General features: G+C 39.5%; 1 protein-coding gene across 1 annotated transcript; it reads left to right on the top strand.

Annotated features, from left to right (window-relative positions):
• The first annotated feature begins 3,172 nt into the window (after positions 1 to 3,172).
• Positions 3,173 to 15,985, top strand: ilrun (inflammation and lipid regulator with UBA-like and NBR1-like domains). Its single transcript, XM_033626753.2, has 5 exons — positions 3,173 to 3,461; positions 7,989 to 8,143; positions 8,284 to 8,481; positions 9,403 to 9,707; positions 12,885 to 15,985. Exons 1-5 carry the CDS (start codon positions 3,304 to 3,306, stop codon positions 12,918 to 12,920), a joined length of 852 nt encoding a protein of 283 aa, XP_033482644.1. The 5' UTR covers positions 3,173 to 3,303; the 3' UTR covers positions 12,921 to 15,985.
• The last annotated feature ends 4,420 nt before the right edge of the window (positions 15,986 to 20,405 follow it).

Raw genomic sequence — 20,405 nt, 5'->3', positions numbered from 1 at the left:
TCATCATTACAACATCAGTAGAAATACTGAAGGACAATATACTCAAAACATACTTAATAAGGACAGTACTTGAGTAAGCATTTAGATACTTTCCACCATGATCTAATCAAAATCAACCAAAAAAAAACAAACAAAATCAGCAAAAACAATCTCGAGCACAAGCTCTAAAACCAATAATAATTACATATGACCTCTAGTAATAGAAAGAAACAGCGGGGAAGGGGTACAGACAAAGCATTAGTCTTATCTTACAGGAACACCTACATAGTTATATATAATTTACACACTTTATCATTTATGCATGTACAAAGGAGCAAACAAAAAAATACCCTACGCATTTACTGTTCCCTCTCTTTTAAACTGAGAGCTTATTTTATCATCAAGATAGAAAAACTGCCTTCAGGTAGAGAATCATACAATCTACACATATGTGCTCACAAAACATTAATAATCTTCCCCCTGCATGGTGACGTGCTAAAATGTTAAAGGTTATTAACTGAAAAATTAGTTTGAATTTAGTCCAGCTCAACCAGGTGTGTAGATTGTTCAAGAAACAGCTGAAGAAAACAGAGCAATAACAAGTATGTGATCTTATAATTAAAGTTACAAGGTGAATTTATGTGTCATTTTACAACACAGTTTTTGCCTCTTTATGCTAGTATGAAAATATTTAAATTAGAATAAAAAAATAAAAAAAATATATATATACATATACAGACTCTTACGTATACCTGTGGAAACGTTGGTTTAGTGGGAATGAGGTCTGTGTAAAAGTCATTATTAGCTCTACAAATGTGCAAATATTACATCCAGTATAAAACATCTGATGTTCAAACTGAGCTACAGAATGAACATCTTGGTTTTCATTGATGAACTAACTCATTTTCTAATTATCCTAATGTTGTTTATAATAACCCTGGTCTTAAATGGGAACATCACTTAAATGAACAATTCCAGTGTGTTATTTCCGTGGCCGAGGAAAATTCAATTAATGATTCAATCAATTTGTGAACATGAGCTGCTCTCTTTGAAAACCAGAGACCAGGGAAGTGAGTCTCAAACTTAAGATGTCATCAAGTCTGGAGAATTTCTAAATGAGCTTTATTCTATTGTAGTGTTCTCTGTTATGGAACAGCAAATGTTCCCATATACTCAGAACATTCCCCTGAGTGCTCTCAGTGTCATCTACAACATGTTTCCTAATTCACTGTAACCGGAGCAGCTCCAGACTTTACACCCTATGACATCACACATTTGAGTTTTAGCACTCTAATTTTTGGATTTGGGAGAGAGTTGTTTATTTTCACTGATATTTTTGGACCATATTAGATCAAAGGAATAATATGTGAAGTAAAGTCAGGTTTTTGAGACACCTTTTTAGTAGAATACCAAGAAAACCACCTAAAACTCTGAATAATAAGTGTTACATTTAGAACTTGCTACGGATCGTATATTGTCAAGTAAAATAATCTAGAAATGTTGGACCTACATCACTCTGACATGTTTAGGTAAAATGGGAAAGTCATGTTTGTTTTTTAAGTGGTTAAAATCATTCATCAGTTCAGTCATTAATTTATAAAATAATTAATGTAACCTGTGTCAATTCATTTAAAAAATCCTCCAACTTTTCTACCATGCTTTCCCTGTTCTGTTACTGCCTGTTCTCTTAGTGCCATATTGTCTACAATGGACATGTGTGTGTGTGTGCTTGCATGTGTGTAACAGTGATGGCTATTTCTGGACTATTGTCGCTGACATGGACTCACTGCACCACCTCTAGTAAGAGACAAAAATTCTAAAATGACTGTAAGATGACAGGGTAGCACACAATCGCATAATTAGTCTTGATTTAGTGGCACCTGGTAGCCACTGTAAAGATATTTTGTTGGGGCAGCAGAAGCTCAATCCCTAGGGACTTGGCTTGGAAACCAGAGGGTCACCGGTTTAGGTCCCCATATGGACCAAGTACGAAGCATTGACTGGTAGCTGGAGAGGTGCCAGCTCACCTCCTGGACACTGCCTAAGTGCCCATGTAAAGGTCCTGTTTGTGCATGTGTGTGTATATTTCAGAGCCTGTGTATGTATATGACTACAGAGTGAAAACAAATTATAAATTATATCTTCTTCTTCTTCCTCTATAAATTAAACATTTACGACAATGCAACATACTACAGCCGTTTTTTTGCTGTTGTAGCCGTATTATTTTAGCTGCAGTACTCTAATTACCAGAAAGAGAAAATCAACATGCCACATGTCTTTCCTTGCAAGTTCTGGGATCACTGATATTTTGACTCTTTGCTCTGCCCATACTAGTTACCTCAAACCAATAGAAATGATTGTTTTATGTAAAGGACGTTTGTAGCAACAACTCAATATCATGTTTGGTGACTGACTTCTAACATTGAAACCTGAGCAAACTGACTTGATTTCTTTTAAAACACAGGAAGAAGGCAATGAGCAGCGAAAGAAGAAATGACCAAAAAAATTAGTAAAAAAAGAGAAAAACAAGAAAATTAGTTAAAAAAAAATGTAATAATAATTAATATTATAAATAAGTATTTTTCTTTTTTTTCAAAGTTTAAAAAAATAATAATCTTCTAAATCTACTATTTTTTAATTTTTATTTTTTACAGTTTGTGGGACATTTTTCACCAAGTTGCTCATTGCCTTTCTGCCCATGGTTTTAAAAGAAATCACACCAATTCACTCAAGGTTCAAAGGTTTAAATACTTCCAAAAGGCACCTTCAAGCAGCACAAGAAAAGTGATGTCACTCCAGGTTTCAAAAAGAGCCTAAATTGTAAAACCTTATTTGTCCCATTTTACATTTTGTGCCAAATGACCTGACTTCAACCTAAGAATTGTGAAAATGGGGGAAATCCTCCTTTAAAGGTATAATCTGTAAGATCGTAGGTAATTCAAAGAAAAATAAAAGCTGGAGGACATTTATCATTCTGGTGTTGTCATGATTAAAGTATTAGATAATATGAATTTATTGTATTCAATGTTAAACTTGAGATATATGTGGTGCTGAGCTGCAAAATGAGCATCCATGATTCATTGATAAACCAATGAAAAGGTGGCTGCAAATAGCAACAGATGACGTCGACGGCCTCTACGTGATTGGCGAAGGTGACGCGCGGGCTGTTGCAACGTCAAACATCGTCCCCCTGGCCGTGCCATGCGCACTGACGCTTGTTGTTGTTGAGCTGGTTGTTATGGCTGGACAAGGCCTCGGACTAAACTGAGAGAGGTCCACCCCCTCCCGCACCACCCCGTCTCCGCCACGGGACACCCGCCACCCATGGAGGGCACGGACATGGACGTGGACGCGGAGCTCATGCAGAAGTTCAGCTGCATGGGCACCACGGACAAGGACGTCCTCATTTCGGAGTTTCAGAGGCTGCTGGGCTTTCAGCTCAACCCGGCCGGCTGCGCCTTCTTCCTGGACATGACCAACTGGTGAGTCCGGGGATGCGGAGGGGCCTGTCGTCGGACAGCAACATGACGCTAACCTAGCAGCGTAATTAGCTTGTTAGCTAACGTTAAAATGCTAACAGAAAAATGGAGGCAGACACACACGGTGCTGAGGTAGTGTCGCTAAAACCCGGGACGATAAGTCCTCTCATTCCTCCGCGGGAAACGGCAGTTATGTTAGTTAACTCCTTACGATCGTTTCGGGGGCAAGCGGAAGTGAAACGGTAAAGTTTGCCCCAACTGTGACTCACAGCGAGGTGAAATAAATGAGGAGAGCAAAGAGCAAGCGGGCTAACGAGCTAGCAGGTTAATTTAAGCACAGGGGACTCTCGGTGTAGATTATCTGCCATATTACATAATGTCGGGAGCCAGTTATAAACCGTGCTCTTTGTGGAGCCACAACTCAGGGCAGTCACTTCACGGTAGTCTGATGACGTAACCAGTCGTGATCTATCGACGGCTGACAACAAGTGGTCTTTGATCAACTGATATCAAGTTCTCAGATAATCAGTGATCAAAGGGCTTGATCATATCTTTTTTTGTTTTTAAACGGAGGACTCATCCATAATGTCTCGTTTAAGTGTAATTGTGGTGTCTGGAAATCAGCGCGTCATAAGGATGACATCATCACGTGACTATTGTGGTAATTTGTCCACTGAAACTAGTTTACAAGTCCTGTGTAGTTTATATGAATCCAGAGCTTAAAGGTGTTTAACAGTCAGACACACGTGCACCTCTCGCAACATGACATTAGTAAGGCTGCACAATTAATTGAATCAAATAATATATATAAAGAAAAAGGTGAAATGTGTCAAAACATGCCATTAACAGTGAAACATCATGGCGCTACAACAATAACCCAGGCTACAACTCATATTCCAGACATAAAGGGACATGTTTGGTACATGCCCCAGCAAAAATTATATTATTGCAATATTTATATTTTTTGTTTTTTTTTCAGTGAAAATACAGTGACAAAATTACATTCCCATTAAATCGTGACTCATATCGCAATGGTGATATCTGACCCAATGATCATATTTTTCGGTGTATGGTGCAGCCTTAGGCCCTCATCACACAGGAAGTGTTTAATGTAGCTGGAAGCAACTTTTTGTTATTGTTTTTAAAGAGAATGCTTCTTCCTGCTCGCATTTTCTGCTTTGTGTTGCACCTCGTGTTTCTGCGCTCTAGGTGCCAGGCATTTTTGTCGGAGCACTCTGAACTCCTGGAGTTGAAAAAACTTAAACCCAGACAGGAAAAGCGCCCCACGTCATCTCAGCTTTTTCCCCATTGTCCAATGGGATGATCTGTGGTGGTCACAACAACAAGTTTACAGCTGGTAAACAATTGAGAAGAAACTGCTGGTCGCAGTTGCTGGATACCCAGAGCTATATGGCCCAACACTAGGTTGACAAACTGCCCCCAGGTCGTCCTAAAATGTGCCTGGACACCGCCATCATGGAGGCAAAGCTCCTGGATCAACTGGTGGTACTCCCCATGATCTACCCTCTTTTTTTAGGGTCTCATGTACCCACACAGATCTCTGTTTCCCTGTGCCAAAAAAACTATTTGCTGACAGCCTCTCACCCTCAACCAGAGCTACAGCAAGTAACCTCTGCCTCAACATTTAAGAAACTAGATACTAATTACTGTCAAATAACTAGTAAAATAAATAAACGGTAGATTGATTACACAGAAAGTTTTTTTTACTAGTGGCATTCAGTTTAAAAAAAGGCAGTGCAGTGCACCTTGCGCTTTGCAACCTGTTAAGTGCTTTCTGTGTGATTGGGGCCTTAGACATTAGTTCTATAGTATGTTTATCATTTTTGAAGGTTTCTAAATACAATTGCACAAGTACATAAGCAACATACTGACATACATACACACAAACATACAAAATCCAGATCCAGCAGATTTGGTGAACAGCAGATCCCTAAAAAAGTCTTAAACAGGATTGGATTCATTAATCTAAAAATTAGGCCTAATGGCTGTTAAAATGTCTTAAATCAATTTTTCAAAGTAGGATGTTATGATTTATTTTCTTCTGATGATGCGATGTAAAATCTCAAATTCATTGGTAACACCTATTTTTTTAAAATTATTTACAGAATGCCGCTTGCATTAACGTCACACAGATCAGGATAACTAAACCAACAGCCCCCAGATTTTGTCTGCAGGCAAGCTGTCACTGTACCCTGGATTTAGGGTTGGAAATGAACTTTTTTGTCCACCTGCCATTGTGTGTGTGTGACATTCAGTAGATTACCATAGTGGTTTTTTTGGCTGATGAGTGAACCAAATCTAGCAGCCACTTGCGTATTTTACCAACATTTGACTGGCGAGTCAATGAAAACTTAACTGAGATTTCGCAGCCTGGCTGAAAGGGGTACAAAACTGTGCAAATGTCCACCCTCTGGACTTGCCGACTGAGCCCTCACAGACTTAAGTTGTATGTACTGTAATGTGCTCACTGCCAGCATGTTAAGTCTTTGAGGGCAGAGACTGCAGGTGTTGATAGACAGCCCTCAAATCTGTTTCATTCTTTGCTGTTGAAATGTTTGATAGACAACTACAGTCACGTACAACGTGATCGCTGCTGTCAGATTCCTCACACAAATATTGGATAGTGTCTGCTCATCTGCACCCCAGGCAGACTCTCTGGAAGTCCACTTGTTCTTGTTGACTGGATGAATTGTGGTCAGCCCTCCAGATTTCCGAGGAAATGTTGGAGTCTGCAAGTCTGCATGTGCAATGAAGTCCGGACATTTGGAATTAGCCTTAAATCTAACTTGCCTTAAGCTGTAGGAACCCTGTGGATGATACCAACAGAGAGCAAGAAATATATATATGTAAAATAAACAAAAGATTTTGCATGTGTGCCAATATTCATACATATAGAACATTTTCTTCAAATTTCAGAATTAGATCCTTCAGTTTCAGAGAGAAATAAGCCCCAGACCTTGTTAAATATAATGACTTTAGTTGTTCTTTTATCTCAGACATGTGTTAGGATGTTACATACCTTGACATGTTTTGGTGGAAACTTCCGCCTTCCTCAGAAGTGTCACTTGGTGGTGATTATGATGTGTCTTCATCAGCTGATATTAGGGAGGCGTGACCGTCCTGTCAGTTTTGAGCATACATGCTCTCCCACACCTGGAGCAGCGTCCTGGAGAGGCGGCGGATGGACAGCAGGTGGCGTGATCAGGACGGTCATGCCTCCCTAATATCAGCTGATTGACAGGTCAGCTGATAAAGACGTGTCACAACCACCACCAAGTGACACTTCTGAGGAAGGGGGAAGTTTCTGCTGAAACATGTCAAGGCATATAACACCCTAACACATGTCTGAGATAAAAGAACAACTAAAGTCATTATCAGAAACTGAAGACATAATGAACACCATTGAACTTGTTAAATATGTTCTCTATACCTGCGATTTTTATATGACCTGTTCATATGTTGCCATTTTACACATTGTTTCCATCCATTCTTTGTAAGGAGAAGGAGCAGAGGATGTCCAGTGTCTCAGGGAATCTTTACAACCTGCCAATTGTACCCATAACCTTGTACGTTGAGTTGCTCTAATGTCATCTGGGAGCTGTCCCAAGAGACAAAGTGTGGGATGAATCCAAAGCTTATAGCAATAAATTAATAATGTCTCAGGTGAAATTATCTTGAATGCAAACCTACTTGAGTGTAGCCTTTTTGTGTGTGTAGAGAATCAGTTTCAGAATCAATTTCTCCACGAAATTATAAGGTGGTAAGTCACCTGAATCCTGATGCGTCTTGTCTCATGATCAGTTAGTTAGCAGATGACACAATAGTCACTTTCATTAAAGGTCTCCTAACAATGTTACGCAGATAAGTCAGTTTTACAGTCAATGTGAGTGCTGCTTAGCTCGTGGAAACAGCTGTACTAGTTTGTGGCTCTGGAGGACCTTTATCAAATCTGATAACATAACCCCTGATGAGGTCTGTGGTGTCGTCAAGCTTACCTCAACTTTTGCTCGAAGATTCAAATAAACACCTGAAAGTCTGCGTGCAAATGAAATAAATGTGTTGATAAAAGAGACCAGACATATTTGGTGTCCCAGGACTCACTCTGTTGATTACCGTCAGCTAGGATATTTGTCTTCACGCGCAACTTAGAAACAGTCTGACAAATTGTAACTGAGCTATTCAGTCTATGTCAGTTCTATTTTAGGATAGATTTTCTGTAACTGTCAGTATCAGATTGATGAACTGTCACATTTGATGAAGTAGTTTGTGAGGCAGCAAATTAAAAAAGCTGTCCTGGACCTCTTGACTCAGTAAGTGTCATTTATTATCGTGCACTGAGAGAAAGTATTCGAAAGACACGACACTCAGCAGAAAAAACAAATGGCTTGGCTGTCAGTTTTCCTGATGTTATTTTGTATTCAAAGAGTAAATGTAAAATCTCCTAGTCAGGTTTACGTGTGTAATATCGACGTTTGTTAACACCATGCTCTTCCTTTTGTGTTGGAACAGGAACCTGCAGGCTGCTATCGGTGCTTATTATGACTTTGAAAGTCCCAATGTCAACACACCATCCATGTCCTTTGTTGAAGATGTGACCATTGGTGAAGGAGAGTCTGTTCCTCCAGATACACCGTTCACAAAAACCTGGAGAATACAAAACACAGGTGTGAAGCATGTCACCTACATTATAAGTAGTGTCTCTGAATCTATTTATCTATGCAGTATACACCAGAGCAAATGTCATTTACAGCATCATAGTTTTGTTGAACTGTGTTTTGACTACGCTCTTCTTTGTGTACTACAGGTGCAGAGTCGTGGCCACCTGGAGTTTGTCTCAAATACATAGGTGGGGATCAGTTTGGGCATGTAAACACAGTTATGGTAAAGTCACTAGACCCCCAGGAAATATCAGATGTGAGCGTGCAGATGCGAAGTCCCACAACTCCAGGCATGTATCAGGGCCAGTGGAGGATGTGTACGGCCACCGGATTATTCTACGGAGGTAGGACATCACCCAAAATTTGACTTGTTTTCGAATGAGGTAATTAATTAAAGCTGCAAGTAACAATTACTATTTTATTATTTGTCAACTTCTGTTTGTTACAATTCCCTCGAGCTTTCTCTGACCCCAAGTTTTTAACCCTTTAAAAGCTGACGTCCCATGGAAGGCCACTATCAGCCACGGGGGAATGTTGTCTGGATGATCCTGTTTAAATTGATCTAAAATAAGAACTGTAACAATGATGAATCTATCAAAATGCTTTTGCATTCTGCTAAAAATGAGCATATCCCCAAAATCAAATAATGTACATAGTTTAAGTAACTCATGGAGAATTAAGAAATATTTTGTTCATATTCTACATTTAGAAATCTTTTGGATCCATTTGTTCTGCGTGGTGGCATGGTGGGGCAGTGGTTAGCATTGTTGCCACACAGCAAGAGAGTTCCCTCCAAGGTGGGGGAGCCCTTCTGTGTGGAGTTGCATGTTTTTCCTCATGTCAGTGTGGGTTTTCTGCGGGTACTCAGCTTCCTCCCACAGTTCTCGCCCTGTGTCGGCTGGAATAGGCTCCAGCCCCCTCAGTGACCCCCAACAAGATAAGCAGTTACGGAAAAAGAATAATTTGTTATGTGTGTTTATTTTATAAAATCTGATAAAATAACATGTAAGAATTATTTTTTAATGACACTTCAATTCAATTGCTTTATCGGTTATCATTGTTTATTTACTTACATAACCTTTAAGCTTCGGTTGTACAGATTTTAGAGATATGAAGTATTTGAAGATACTCTAAGAAATGACATCACAATAAGCAAAAATACCAGCACAGGCATTGGTGAAAGGGTTAATGGCTGGTTTTGTCCTGATAGGTATTTTGCAGGTTGACTCAGTCATACATGTCATGTGTGCCTCTATCCTCCACAGATGTAATCTGGGTCATTCTTAGTGTAGAAGTTGGAGGTCTCCTCGGCGTGACCCAGCAGCTGTCCTCCTTCGAGACAGAATTCAATACCCAACCCCAGCGCAATGTGCAGAGAGACTTCAACCCCTTCGCCTCGCCACAGAAGAACAAGCACGATGCCACTGACAACAGCTTCAGAGATCCTGGCGGGGCGTGGGAACGCACGCAGGAGCCAATCCAGCAAGATCAAAATGGACTGTCTCATAATGCTGTAAATAGGGCGTCAAATGGTCTTCAAACCAACCTTTCTGTGGTGACTTATGGTCAGGTATGTATCAATCTACAGTCTACAGCGCAGGCGAGCTGAAGTTAACTTGTACTCATTCATCTTAACAAAAGACAGCAGTTGCAAACTTGTTTTAATTTAATGTCTAAATAATTACATCTGTGAGGCGAACATTAAGTATATTGTGAACACTTACGCCATATCCCAGAGACTAACATTAACAAGAGGAGCAGCGATCAGCGTGTAAACCAGCTGACCAAAACACGCTGCAGCATTAACCAAATTAAAACAGAGCTGTGGTGAAGAAAGTAACTCTTATTTCAGTCTGTTTTACCTTAAAAACCCTGTGCCCGGCCTGCCCAGTGTCTTAGATTTCTCTGGCACTAAAGGAGAGAGAGGCTGCTCGCATCTCCTCTGCTGACATAACGTAAATAACAACACAGCGGCTGTGGCAGAGACATTTTGTTGTATTGTTATGCATCCATAATCGTCTTATTATTGAATTGTTACCCTCTGAATTGTAATCAAATCGACTACATGTATAATTGCCTAGAGAGCGACTGCAGACTGGTGTCTCTGTTAAAGGAGACAAGACAGAGTGACAGCTGACGCATATGAACAGGTCCAATATGGGTTGAATGTGCATCTGCAGGTCCATGTTACATCTGGTGTAGGAAATGTCTGAATCATTATGCTGCATTTCCATAAACACATCCAGGTGCCATCTCACCGTCCCATGATAGACTGGCCTACAGCTACCATGTAGAATAGCAGTAGCAACTTTAAAAAAACAAGCAGCTCTGTCTCACACAAACATGCGCGCAGTGAAGAGAGATTGTCTGAGCAGAGGACAGACGCTGAGCGAGTGCAGTCAGGCTGGGTTTACATGCTCCAGACTGAGTTACCAGTTAATGATACAAATTAAGGGCCAACTGTAGCATCACATGGCTACTGGTATCTAAGTCTAATCTTTTTTATTGATGAGTTTAACAGCAGTCGAGCCTTTTCGGTGTGAGTTTGTTGATGATGTAAAGTCTTGGTGATGGATGTGAGCTGCTGCTGCTGTGTTAGCTTGTGCTAACGCTCTGGAGACGGTCTTTTAGTGCTGTGTCTGGACTGTTTAACGGCAGCAGGAATTTTGCTGATCTTGTAGGGAGTTTGGTGGTCTTGGATCAGACCCTCAGCACAATGGTGTTCCTCTGAAACTGTGAAAGGTGTTCCAGGGCGGCGACATGTTTTGCTCTCTGGTCAACTAGCTGTGCTTGTTATTCTTCTTCTCTGTGTTTATTGGCAGTCCTCAAACCAGCTTGTGTATTGCCACCCACTGTGTAAGGGTGTGTAGATGCTGCCCTTGTTATGTCAGTGAAAGTAGTGTGGCTTCATATTATTGTCTCTATTTATTGGCTATAATTTCATTATCGAAATAATACATAATTTAAAAAAAAGTGTCCCATTATCAGACAATTATTCATGGACCTGATATATATCCTGCATCCCTCCTCTTTACCAGTAGTACACCTCAAAATGTAAAGTTTGATGGTGGTCACAGAAAGGCTTCAGGATCTTTGAAATCAAAAGTGTTTCTGACTTTATGAGCATTAATCTGCTCAGCAATTTTATTGGTGATCCATGCATAACCTTGTGTGTAAATGATCAAATTTCTGGTCGAGGGTGGCATTGAGGAAAGCTTATGGACTGTTAAAAATACAAAGGTTTCATCCTCTGGGAGTATTAATCAGGGCTTTTCCACACACATGTTGGCTTTGCTTGACTTGGTTTGGCTCAGTGTGTCAGCGTGGCAGGGATTTGCATCTCCATACAGCAGGGCTACCTGCTGGAAGGTGTTTCTTTAACTGATGATAGGCTGGTGCTTGTGAACCAACTGAAGGTTTTTCTGTCTGCCCTGCTGGTGTTATTGTGGTCAACAGCCTACTGTTGTTGGAGTTTTTAAATGTTCTGTCTGCACGATCAGTGGATCCCCTGAGCACCTAACACAAGGTTTTTGATCTGTGTTTGATCTGTGTTTGATTATACAGAGCAACCAGTCATCTCTCTTTTTCTGATTTTTTTTTTTTTAAATGCCTGACAGCATACAGCTGGTAATGGAAACATAAAATGACGCAGCATGGTGTGACTGGGCGGGGCCAAAAGTGGCAATGGGAAAGCCCCAAGTGCGCTCAGTAAATGTTAGAGCATGACTTTGTTATTGTTTAGCCATGCAAGAGGTGTGGCTCTGGTAAACTGATCCAGAGTGAAATATCAGGACAGCTATTTGATGGGTTGCTGCGACATTTGGTACCTGACTTGTCATCCAACGCCGGCAAAAGGTCCCAATTTACATTCGTCTAACAACTTAGTTTTAGATGGTCTACGTCAAAAAGTAATGATCAAAATTCCTGTGAGCCCCAGCTACACTTTGTGAGTAATATATAGCCTTTATGTTAATGTAGTCTTTCATTTGGCTTCACTCTCAGGAGTAGTGGTACCTTTGCAGAGTTGTCATTTCTCATCCATCCAACAGTTTTGTTTCTGCTGTATAACGACCATGACTGCCTCAGGAGATGCCTACTGTGGCTTTCATTTTTGTTGAAATTGATATCAAAGATGATATTAATGTCAAAGATGTGCAGTGACTAAGGGTATGATGATAAGGCGACGCCCACGTGAGTATTGCTGTTATAAATTGCTGAATTGTTATATTGTGAATTCACTATGACGTGCATCAGAAAAAAATCCAGCTACAGCTTCTTTAAACCAAGTTTATGGTTTCTGTTGCATCCACCTATCACTGTAACGACTCACCTCACTCAACTTTATCACCTGAATCTCTCAGGCGGGGCCACTTTATTGTTAAATTATGCAGTAGTGTGACCTCATAGCTGTCGTAGCCGAGTCTTTATTCACAGTTTCAGCTAATAGCCTCTCCTGGGTGGCTGAACTGGACTGTCGAGAACCAGCTTTGTCAGCCAGTCGGGGAATTTAAATGAGACATTATCTCAAAAAGGACTGTCTGGGCTGCTTCCTACATGTACTGCAAGTTTTGGCACTGCCCTACATACATACCACACTCAAGTTTTCCACAAGTATCCCCATGTGTGTGCTGTCAGGACAGGTGTTGGCTTGATTTGGTTTTGAATTACTTCACAGTTTTACTTTCATCTTCACATATATTCACTTTCACTCCACATAAACTAATACTTTTTCTTTCACTTTCTCCAGGGTATTCACGGACCCTATCCATTTGGACAGAGCTAGAATGACAAAGACTTCCCCCCTCACACACCATGGTGGATGATGAGCTTAACACCCTGGGAGTCTTTACGTGCAGAGGAGTCTGAGGGGGGGAGGAACAGTTGTTTTATATTGACTCATGACAACCCTCTCCCCAACCCTATGGCCCTTTCCACAGAAACACAAACTACAGTGAGGTGATGGATTACAACCGCTACAGTGAAAACATCCCACCTGACGTCAACACCCGGATTCGCATGTGTGAATGCTTCATTTAAGAGTGCTATAAAACCTTAAAAATAGATACACATGACTATTTTTTATTTCCACTGTAAAACGAGCCTAATTAAAGGGAAAATCAGCCCTAAATAACCAACGTACAATTTGGTATTCCCATGGATAATTGAATACTTTGTCTCTTCAGGGTTCCTACACAGGTGTGGAAAAGTTTGGAAAGCTGCTGAAAATTAAACAAAATTAATTCTGATAATTTTGTGGCCTTAAAAAGTGTTAAAGAGAGACTGAAAATTGTGGGATGTATGATTTAGGTGGGGGAGAAGAGTTTGGATTTTCAATTTTCCTCTTAATGAAAGCCTTATACCAGTTTTACACACAAACCTATAAATGATGTGGGATGTCAAACTTCAAATATGATAGGTATGACACGTTTTACCAGACTGTTGGTCACCAGAGCGTGCTATTCATTTAATAAACCACAGAATTACTCTGAGATAAATTGGTGCCTGGTCAATTTAGGTGGGATGGACAGTTGAGGTGTTTACATTTTGTGAGCATTCACATCATTTGACAACTTGAGATGATTGAATGATGAAAGATTTGGCTGTATGAGGGTCAGTGTTGGGCTCATTGCCATGTACCACCTCTTGCCAACAGTAATTTGTTACATTACTTTTCCGTTACACCCCATGAAATTGGTAATTGCATCTTTTCCCCTCAAAATTCATGAATGAATGTCAGGGTAATCTCAAAGAAAGCACAGTTGAGGCTAGATAGCTTGCAAATTATTTTTTACCTGGGTGTCTTCTGTTGTCTGTAACAGCTATTTTCCCAAGGATTTGTCTGAAAGAGAGTCAGTCATTAAGATAGGCAACATTTCATCCACCACATACCCAGCCACAAGCTTCATTACGTCTCTGTAGCTTGTAGACTGCAGCTGTCCACCATTAAAATCCAGATTGAGTTGTTCAGTAATTGTAGGGCCACAGCCATCCTCCGTGGCCGCTGAGGGCTCATATTTAGTGAGGTGAATTTCCACAAGATTCTCATTCTGCTGTCGTCGTAGGTGTTTGAGGAGGTTTGAGGTTGTGTGGAAATAGTCCTGGAACAGTAGTGTTCTTGTCGTCGTCTTTTCTCCCGACAAACTCGACGTAAAGCTGCTGAATGTTTCCATCTTCTAAGCTGCTTGGTAACATGAACTAGAATGATGATGAAATTTAATCAGAGGATGTGATTGATTGTTCGATTTCAGATCAGTAGGAGGGTTGACAGCAGAAGTAAGGTTGTAATGAGTTATTTGTTTTAAGGGTAACTGTAATATTATTACTTAACTTTTGTTGGTAATTTGCTACACTACTTGTTACTGAAAAGCAGTAATATTACTGCCCAACACTGGTGAGGGTCAGATATGATGTGAGGCGTCCATAGGAGAGAGCTGTTAGAGAACTTTCCAGTTGCAGTTACAACTTGGATGTTGATGTGAACATTATTCAGATTGGAAACGAGGAATTACAGTAACTTCATATTAACTCTTGGATTCTGCTTTTACAGTGTCAGGTTCAGCATTACGTGCACCAATCTGTTAATGTTTTCTCTATTCAGTCACATGAATTATTCAGATGGTTTGTGATCTATTATAGAAAAGACAACAAAGTGCTTAAAATTACTTTGAGAACATATGATGTGCTGTCAGTGGAGAACAGTTATATTTATAGCTGAAAGGAAAAGAAGTTGCCGCTGATATCCGTTTCTGTACATTTATTACTCAAATCTTACTATTGTATTTTCATTGTTGATTAGTCTGATTATTTTTGTGTTTACTTAATTTGTTGTTTGCTCTATAAAATGTCAGAAAATGGTTAAAAAATAATGTCAGTCAGTGTTTCCCGGGAACCCAGGTGACATCCTCAAATATCTTGATTTGTCCGCAACCCAATTTTTTTTTTTTTTTTTTTAGTTTACTGTCATATAGTAGTTAAAAAACAGAAAATATTCACATTTAACAAGCAGGAGTCAGAGAATTTTCCCTTTTTTCCCCTTAAAAATGACTCAAATTAGATTAGATATCAGATTAATTAATTATCACATTTGTGGCCGATTAATTTAATAGTTGAAAAATAGATTAAACAATGCAGCTCTAGTAACTATCCTTTCAGGCTAAAACTGAGCAGCTTTGGCCCCTCCTTTCACCCAGACTGATTTTTTTTATATTTGCACAAAGACAAACTAAAACAATAACATGCAAACAATAAATTCAACAATTGTTATCTGACTTATTAGAGATTTTTTTTATATAAACTCACTGCCAATAACCTTAAAAACACACTTTGTTTCCTGTGATACTTTCATTTAGTCTCAAAGAAACATAACAGTCAGACCACTGTTATTGTTGTTAAATTCAAAAATAAATCTTTATCATGTTTTAGTTTTGAGACTTTAATCAGACACATTGAACACCACATATTCACGCTCAAAGATATTCAAATCTAGTAGTAAATATCCTCCACTTCAACTTCTGCAAAGCATATGGACCATACCTGTGTAGGAACCCCGTCTCTCCCAAAGATAAAACCCAGAGAACTACAACACTAACCTGTGTCATGTGCAGGTTTCCCAATTCACACTGCATGGGATGTGTGTGTGTTTTTTTGTTTCTTTTTTAGGGTGGGTTTTCGCTTTAAATAGATGCTGAAGCGCAAAAGGATGCGAGTGAGTTTTGAGCAAGTGAGGTGTGAGGAAGGGTTTAAAAAAGCCATCTAAATCTATTTTGCCTGGTGAGTGACTGTAGTTTCTGAGTCCATGTCTACAGTATGTGTAATAGATATATATGTATGCGTGTGCGTGTGTGTGTGTGTGTGCGCGCGTGCCTGTTAAGTGTGCATGTATGTTATGGTTTCTCTTTGGATTTAACTGACAAGAAAATGGTGTATACTACTTGGGCGATGGATGACGTGTCGATTCGCACACACACATCCATATTGAGAGAGCTTTACTTGGGCGTGTACCTCTGAAGTATTGTCGAGTGATTCTGCACCATTTGGATGAACTGACTCACTAATTGCCCTGATGTAATTATTTATTTGCTGTCTTATTGTGCACTGCAGATGCAAAAAAAAAAAAAAAGAAAGAAAATTGCATTTACAGCCAGCAGGTGGTGCTAAAAAATCAGATGACCAACTTCAACCTGACATCATGCTGAGCACAGTGTAAAGAGAGGAGTGATATGAAAATGAATGGTTTGCATCAGCTTTATTAGCACTGATGTTCTGTTACTGCTATTTGCACAAACCTGTCTACCACTTCTGAGGAGGAACATTTTGTTTTTGGCTTATTGTGGATTGTCATACCAGCATTTTCCAGAAAGTTTTATTGGTTTGTTTTGCCTATCTGTTCTCCCTCTAAAGGCCTTCACAGCTTTAAAGTTTGTTTCCACAAAGTTTTAAACATTACTTTCACGCCTGCACCGATGTCTGGTTTTAAAAATGAAGATTTATTCATGTCTATCTTGATCACACTTTTTGTTTTATTTTTGCATACCTGAAAATCACAGTCTGTCTGCTATCACACCTGGATTTTTACTTCAGCTTGGCTATGTTCATTTATGTCAGACGGTGGATTTCATCATGTATTTTGGGCTTTAAAATAAAGTGGGAAAAGTTGTTGATGGAACACCATGATAGTGTTACATTTTTTTCTTTAAGTATATTTTAATTTATCAGACTGTCTCCTCCTAATTATGAACATCTGCATGTTATTCATGATGTTTCGAGTTCATCGCCTCTATGATCATGTGTCTGTAAAATTCACCAGCATTCTGTGTTGCAGCTGTATTTGTGTTGAGAGTCAGCTGAGAGTCCTCCTCCCAAACAGTATACACTGTTCTGTGTTGCCTCTTTTTGTCACGTCAGTCTCTTTATGTGTACGTGTGTGAGTGTGCTTCCTCCTTGTGAGCTTGCTCATGTGTGCGTTTTGGTGTGTGTGTCAGTGAGAGAGAAACAGGTGATGAGAATTTGAATATTGCTGGATTCATTCTCTAGTTTTAGTTTGTGACTATGTTTGGATTCGAGATGGGTGGCATGGTGAGTGGATGCGATGAAAGTTTACATAGTCCTAAGATAGCACATTTATCTGAAGAGAAACTGTCAAAAAATAGCTTTTTTCCCCCTGTATCTATAATTAAGCATTTGTATGATTAAATTAACACTGAAACAATGAGTAAGTTGTCTTTTTTGAGGGGCCCCAAACACCAGTGCTGCTTCTGAACCTCGCATTACACCAGGCCCAGCTGATGTCATCTCACTGTAGGGCTGCACTGTTGGCAGTTTTACACTCATAGTTTCAGTCTATCCTGTGTGTGAAATATGGTGCAGTTATTCATGGTGCTGAGAGGATTAATCCTACTGATTTAAGTGATTCCCAGACTTTTGCTCGATTGTCACAAGTAGGTTGAAGTTGTTATGTATCCTATGAAATGTCAGAATCACCTTTAATGGTCAAGGAAGTGTATCCACATACAAGGAATTGGACTCTGTGTTTTTTGTCGCTCTCCATGTACATATACCAAAATAAGCATATAATTGAAAACAAGGACAACAGTGCTAAAGGATAAACAAAAATTTGACTACTGTGCACAGATATGAATATGTTTAAAAAAAATATACATGTATAAAATATGGTTCCCCTTCAGGAAAACCAGGAGAAGTCATGGAATTTCACAGTGACATTTACCAGGCCTGGAATGAAAGTAGTCAAAATTCTTTAAAGTTTTGGAAAAGTCATGGGATTTTGTTGTCTCACAAAATTATAATGCAATATCATGGCAAATTTATTTTCTGAAGCTGTCAACATAACCTAGCTCTAATATGCGTCAGTGTGTGACAACATTTGTTGACCATCCTGTGGGTTTTCTTAATTTTCTCCACATGTTCCTTCACTCTCTCTCCATGTATGCCAACTGGCTAAAATAACAATTATGGGCTAGTAGGGTAAGAAAAAAATATATAATGAGCCCTTGAAAAGTCATGGTTAGGCTTTGAAATGTTAAAAAATGTGTGGAAACCCTGATAAAAACAAATAAATTTAAATTAATACAACAGTGCAAATAATGCAGAATGTAGAAGGTGCTGGGAAAAATATGGAGTGATTAATGTAACATGAGGTAGGTGGACTTAAAGTAGCCTACACTGTGTGTGTCCCCCATGTTAGCCTGCCATCCCTGTCTGGGTCCAGGCACTATTGGAAAGAGGAGATTCTTAACTTTCTAATGATATAAGTATTGTTTTTGTACTCCAAATATTAACCAAAATATGGCGCATTACGTCATGAATGTGATAAGGCAATAACTTTGAGAAAACGGCCGCGAACGTTCATAGTACGGTGGCCGCGAAGATACGCGACAGATGTCAGTGGACTTGGAAAATGGAAGCCTATGCTGTAAACTCGGAGCTGTCCCGGATCAATAAAATTAAACATAAAACCAAGGAGACATATTTATTTTGTCGCCAACGAGGAGAAAAACAAGCCAAACATCAAAAGTAGAAGAAGAAGAAGAGAAAAACAAGCATACCCAACAAAATGGCGCAGGTAGACGGAAAATGCCGGAATAACGGCCGTTTGTTTGAAGAGGAGTTAGCATACACAGCTAGCAATGGACTTCACACAACGATATTCACAACTTGGATTAATTCTTTATGAAAAAACCCTTTTTGTTTTTAGCACTGAACCCTTATGGACTAAAAGAATTTAAATAATCGAGGACTGGACTTATATTCGGACTTTAGGAGCCTCAAAGGTAGGAAGTTAGCACTTTTTTAAATTTATTTTTCTCCTTTACCATGTTGGTAAATGTGAATGAATTATTATATGGTGCTTATGCTTTCCCTAAATTGAACTTAACGATTATATTGTGGAAAAATTAGCCGAGGCAACAATGTGTAGCAGAAAAAAATCAGGATTTATCTTTGTATTTTAATGCCTGGTGCTAAGCCACTTAGGGACTGTTTGTTACTTAGGAGAGGAGAGGAGGTGGTGCCAAGAGGAGGAGACATGTCAAATAATTTTTCAAGCACTACATTTTTTATTTAGGTTCAGGGGAGGGGCATTCAAATTTAAACATTTGTATTTATTTTACCACCAATTTTGTTACAGTTTAAGGTCCACTATAAATTTGGCCAGTACTTTGGTTTACCACCAAATACCTGCAAAATTAATGACTTTCCCATCATCTTCAGTTTGTAGCCTACCTTGTGTTTAGTGCTAATAACACTGGGGGAAATACACGGAACAAAAATTAGGACCCTGGATGTGGTGGTTCAGGGCTGGTGTGGTTTTGTGGTCTGCGGTTGTGAGAGCAGTTGGATGTACTGCCAAATTCACAGAAACTCAAGTGTGGATGGTCACTTAGTGAAATAAACGTCTATTTCATTAGCAACAGCTCTTGGTGCACTTCCTAAAAACTTGCATCATCTGTGGCTTTGTGTTGTGTGATCAAACTGCAGATTTTAGAGTTGTGAAGAGGCCACGGCACACCTGTGTGGTAATCTTGCTGTTTAATCAGCATCTTGATCTGCCACACCTGCCAGGAGGATAGATTATCTTGGAAAAAGGGAAGTTCTCACTAACACGGATTTTAACTTGGGAGAATCAAGTCTTTTGTGTGCATCAAAAACTCTTTGATCTATAGGAGAAAAAACTTAAGTGTTTGTATTTTTGTACAGTGTAGCTAGTATGCTACACTGTAGTCTTGCACAAAAGTAAGCGAGTGAATATGGAAAACATAGAGTGCCCCAGGAATGAGTCCTATAACCTGGAATGAGTTAGCATTTTAACAATCCTGGTTCCCTCCTCTCAAAGTCAGTGGGTTTTTTGTTAGACACCTGAAATAAAGTCTGTGGTTAACACAAGCTTAAGAGACTTTCAGGTTTTGTTCTGTAACGAAATATGTTGATAAATACCCCACTTGGGAATTTTGAAGCTTTTATGTGTCTTAGAAAAGGCGGTTGCTAACAAGTGGCTAAATGAGACTACAAAGTCATCACACCGACTGTGCCATTGCAGCCTCATTTTAGTGTTAAATCATGTGACTGTAGTGGTGTTCATTTGTGATGATTATCTTGCTGAAGAAAACGTGTAGGCCTAAGTATCATACATACATGTTTGCCATAGAGTTTATTTTCTGCAATAATCCAAAATCCAATTGAAGAATCCCATTGGCTTTTTGACAAGGGAATCAGAGCAACGCTATCTTCAGCATCTGCCTACAGAAAAGCGTCA

Source organism: Epinephelus lanceolatus, chromosome 1 (genome assembly GCF_041903045.1).
Source record: "Epinephelus lanceolatus isolate andai-2023 chromosome 1, ASM4190304v1, whole genome shotgun sequence".
Classification (NCBI taxonomy): domain Eukaryota; kingdom Metazoa; phylum Chordata; class Actinopteri; order Perciformes; family Serranidae; genus Epinephelus; species Epinephelus lanceolatus.
The sequence above is the reverse complement of the archived record's forward strand: the minus strand, read 5'-3'. Positions and strand labels throughout refer to the sequence as shown.

Excerpts from the sequence above, each read along its gene's own strand:
- ilrun (XM_033626753.2), top strand. The coding sequence starts at position 3,304 with ATGGAGGGCACGGACATGGACGTGGACGCGGAGCTCATGCAGAAGTTC. Across the intron at positions 3,462-7,988 it reads TTCCTGGACATGACCAACTG|GAACCTGCAGGCTGCTATCG; the intron begins GTGAGTCCGGGG and ends GTGTTGGAACAG. Across the intron at positions 8,482-9,402 it reads CACCGGATTATTCTACGGAG|ATGTAATCTGGGTCATTCTT; the intron begins GTAGGACATCAC and ends TATCCTCCACAG.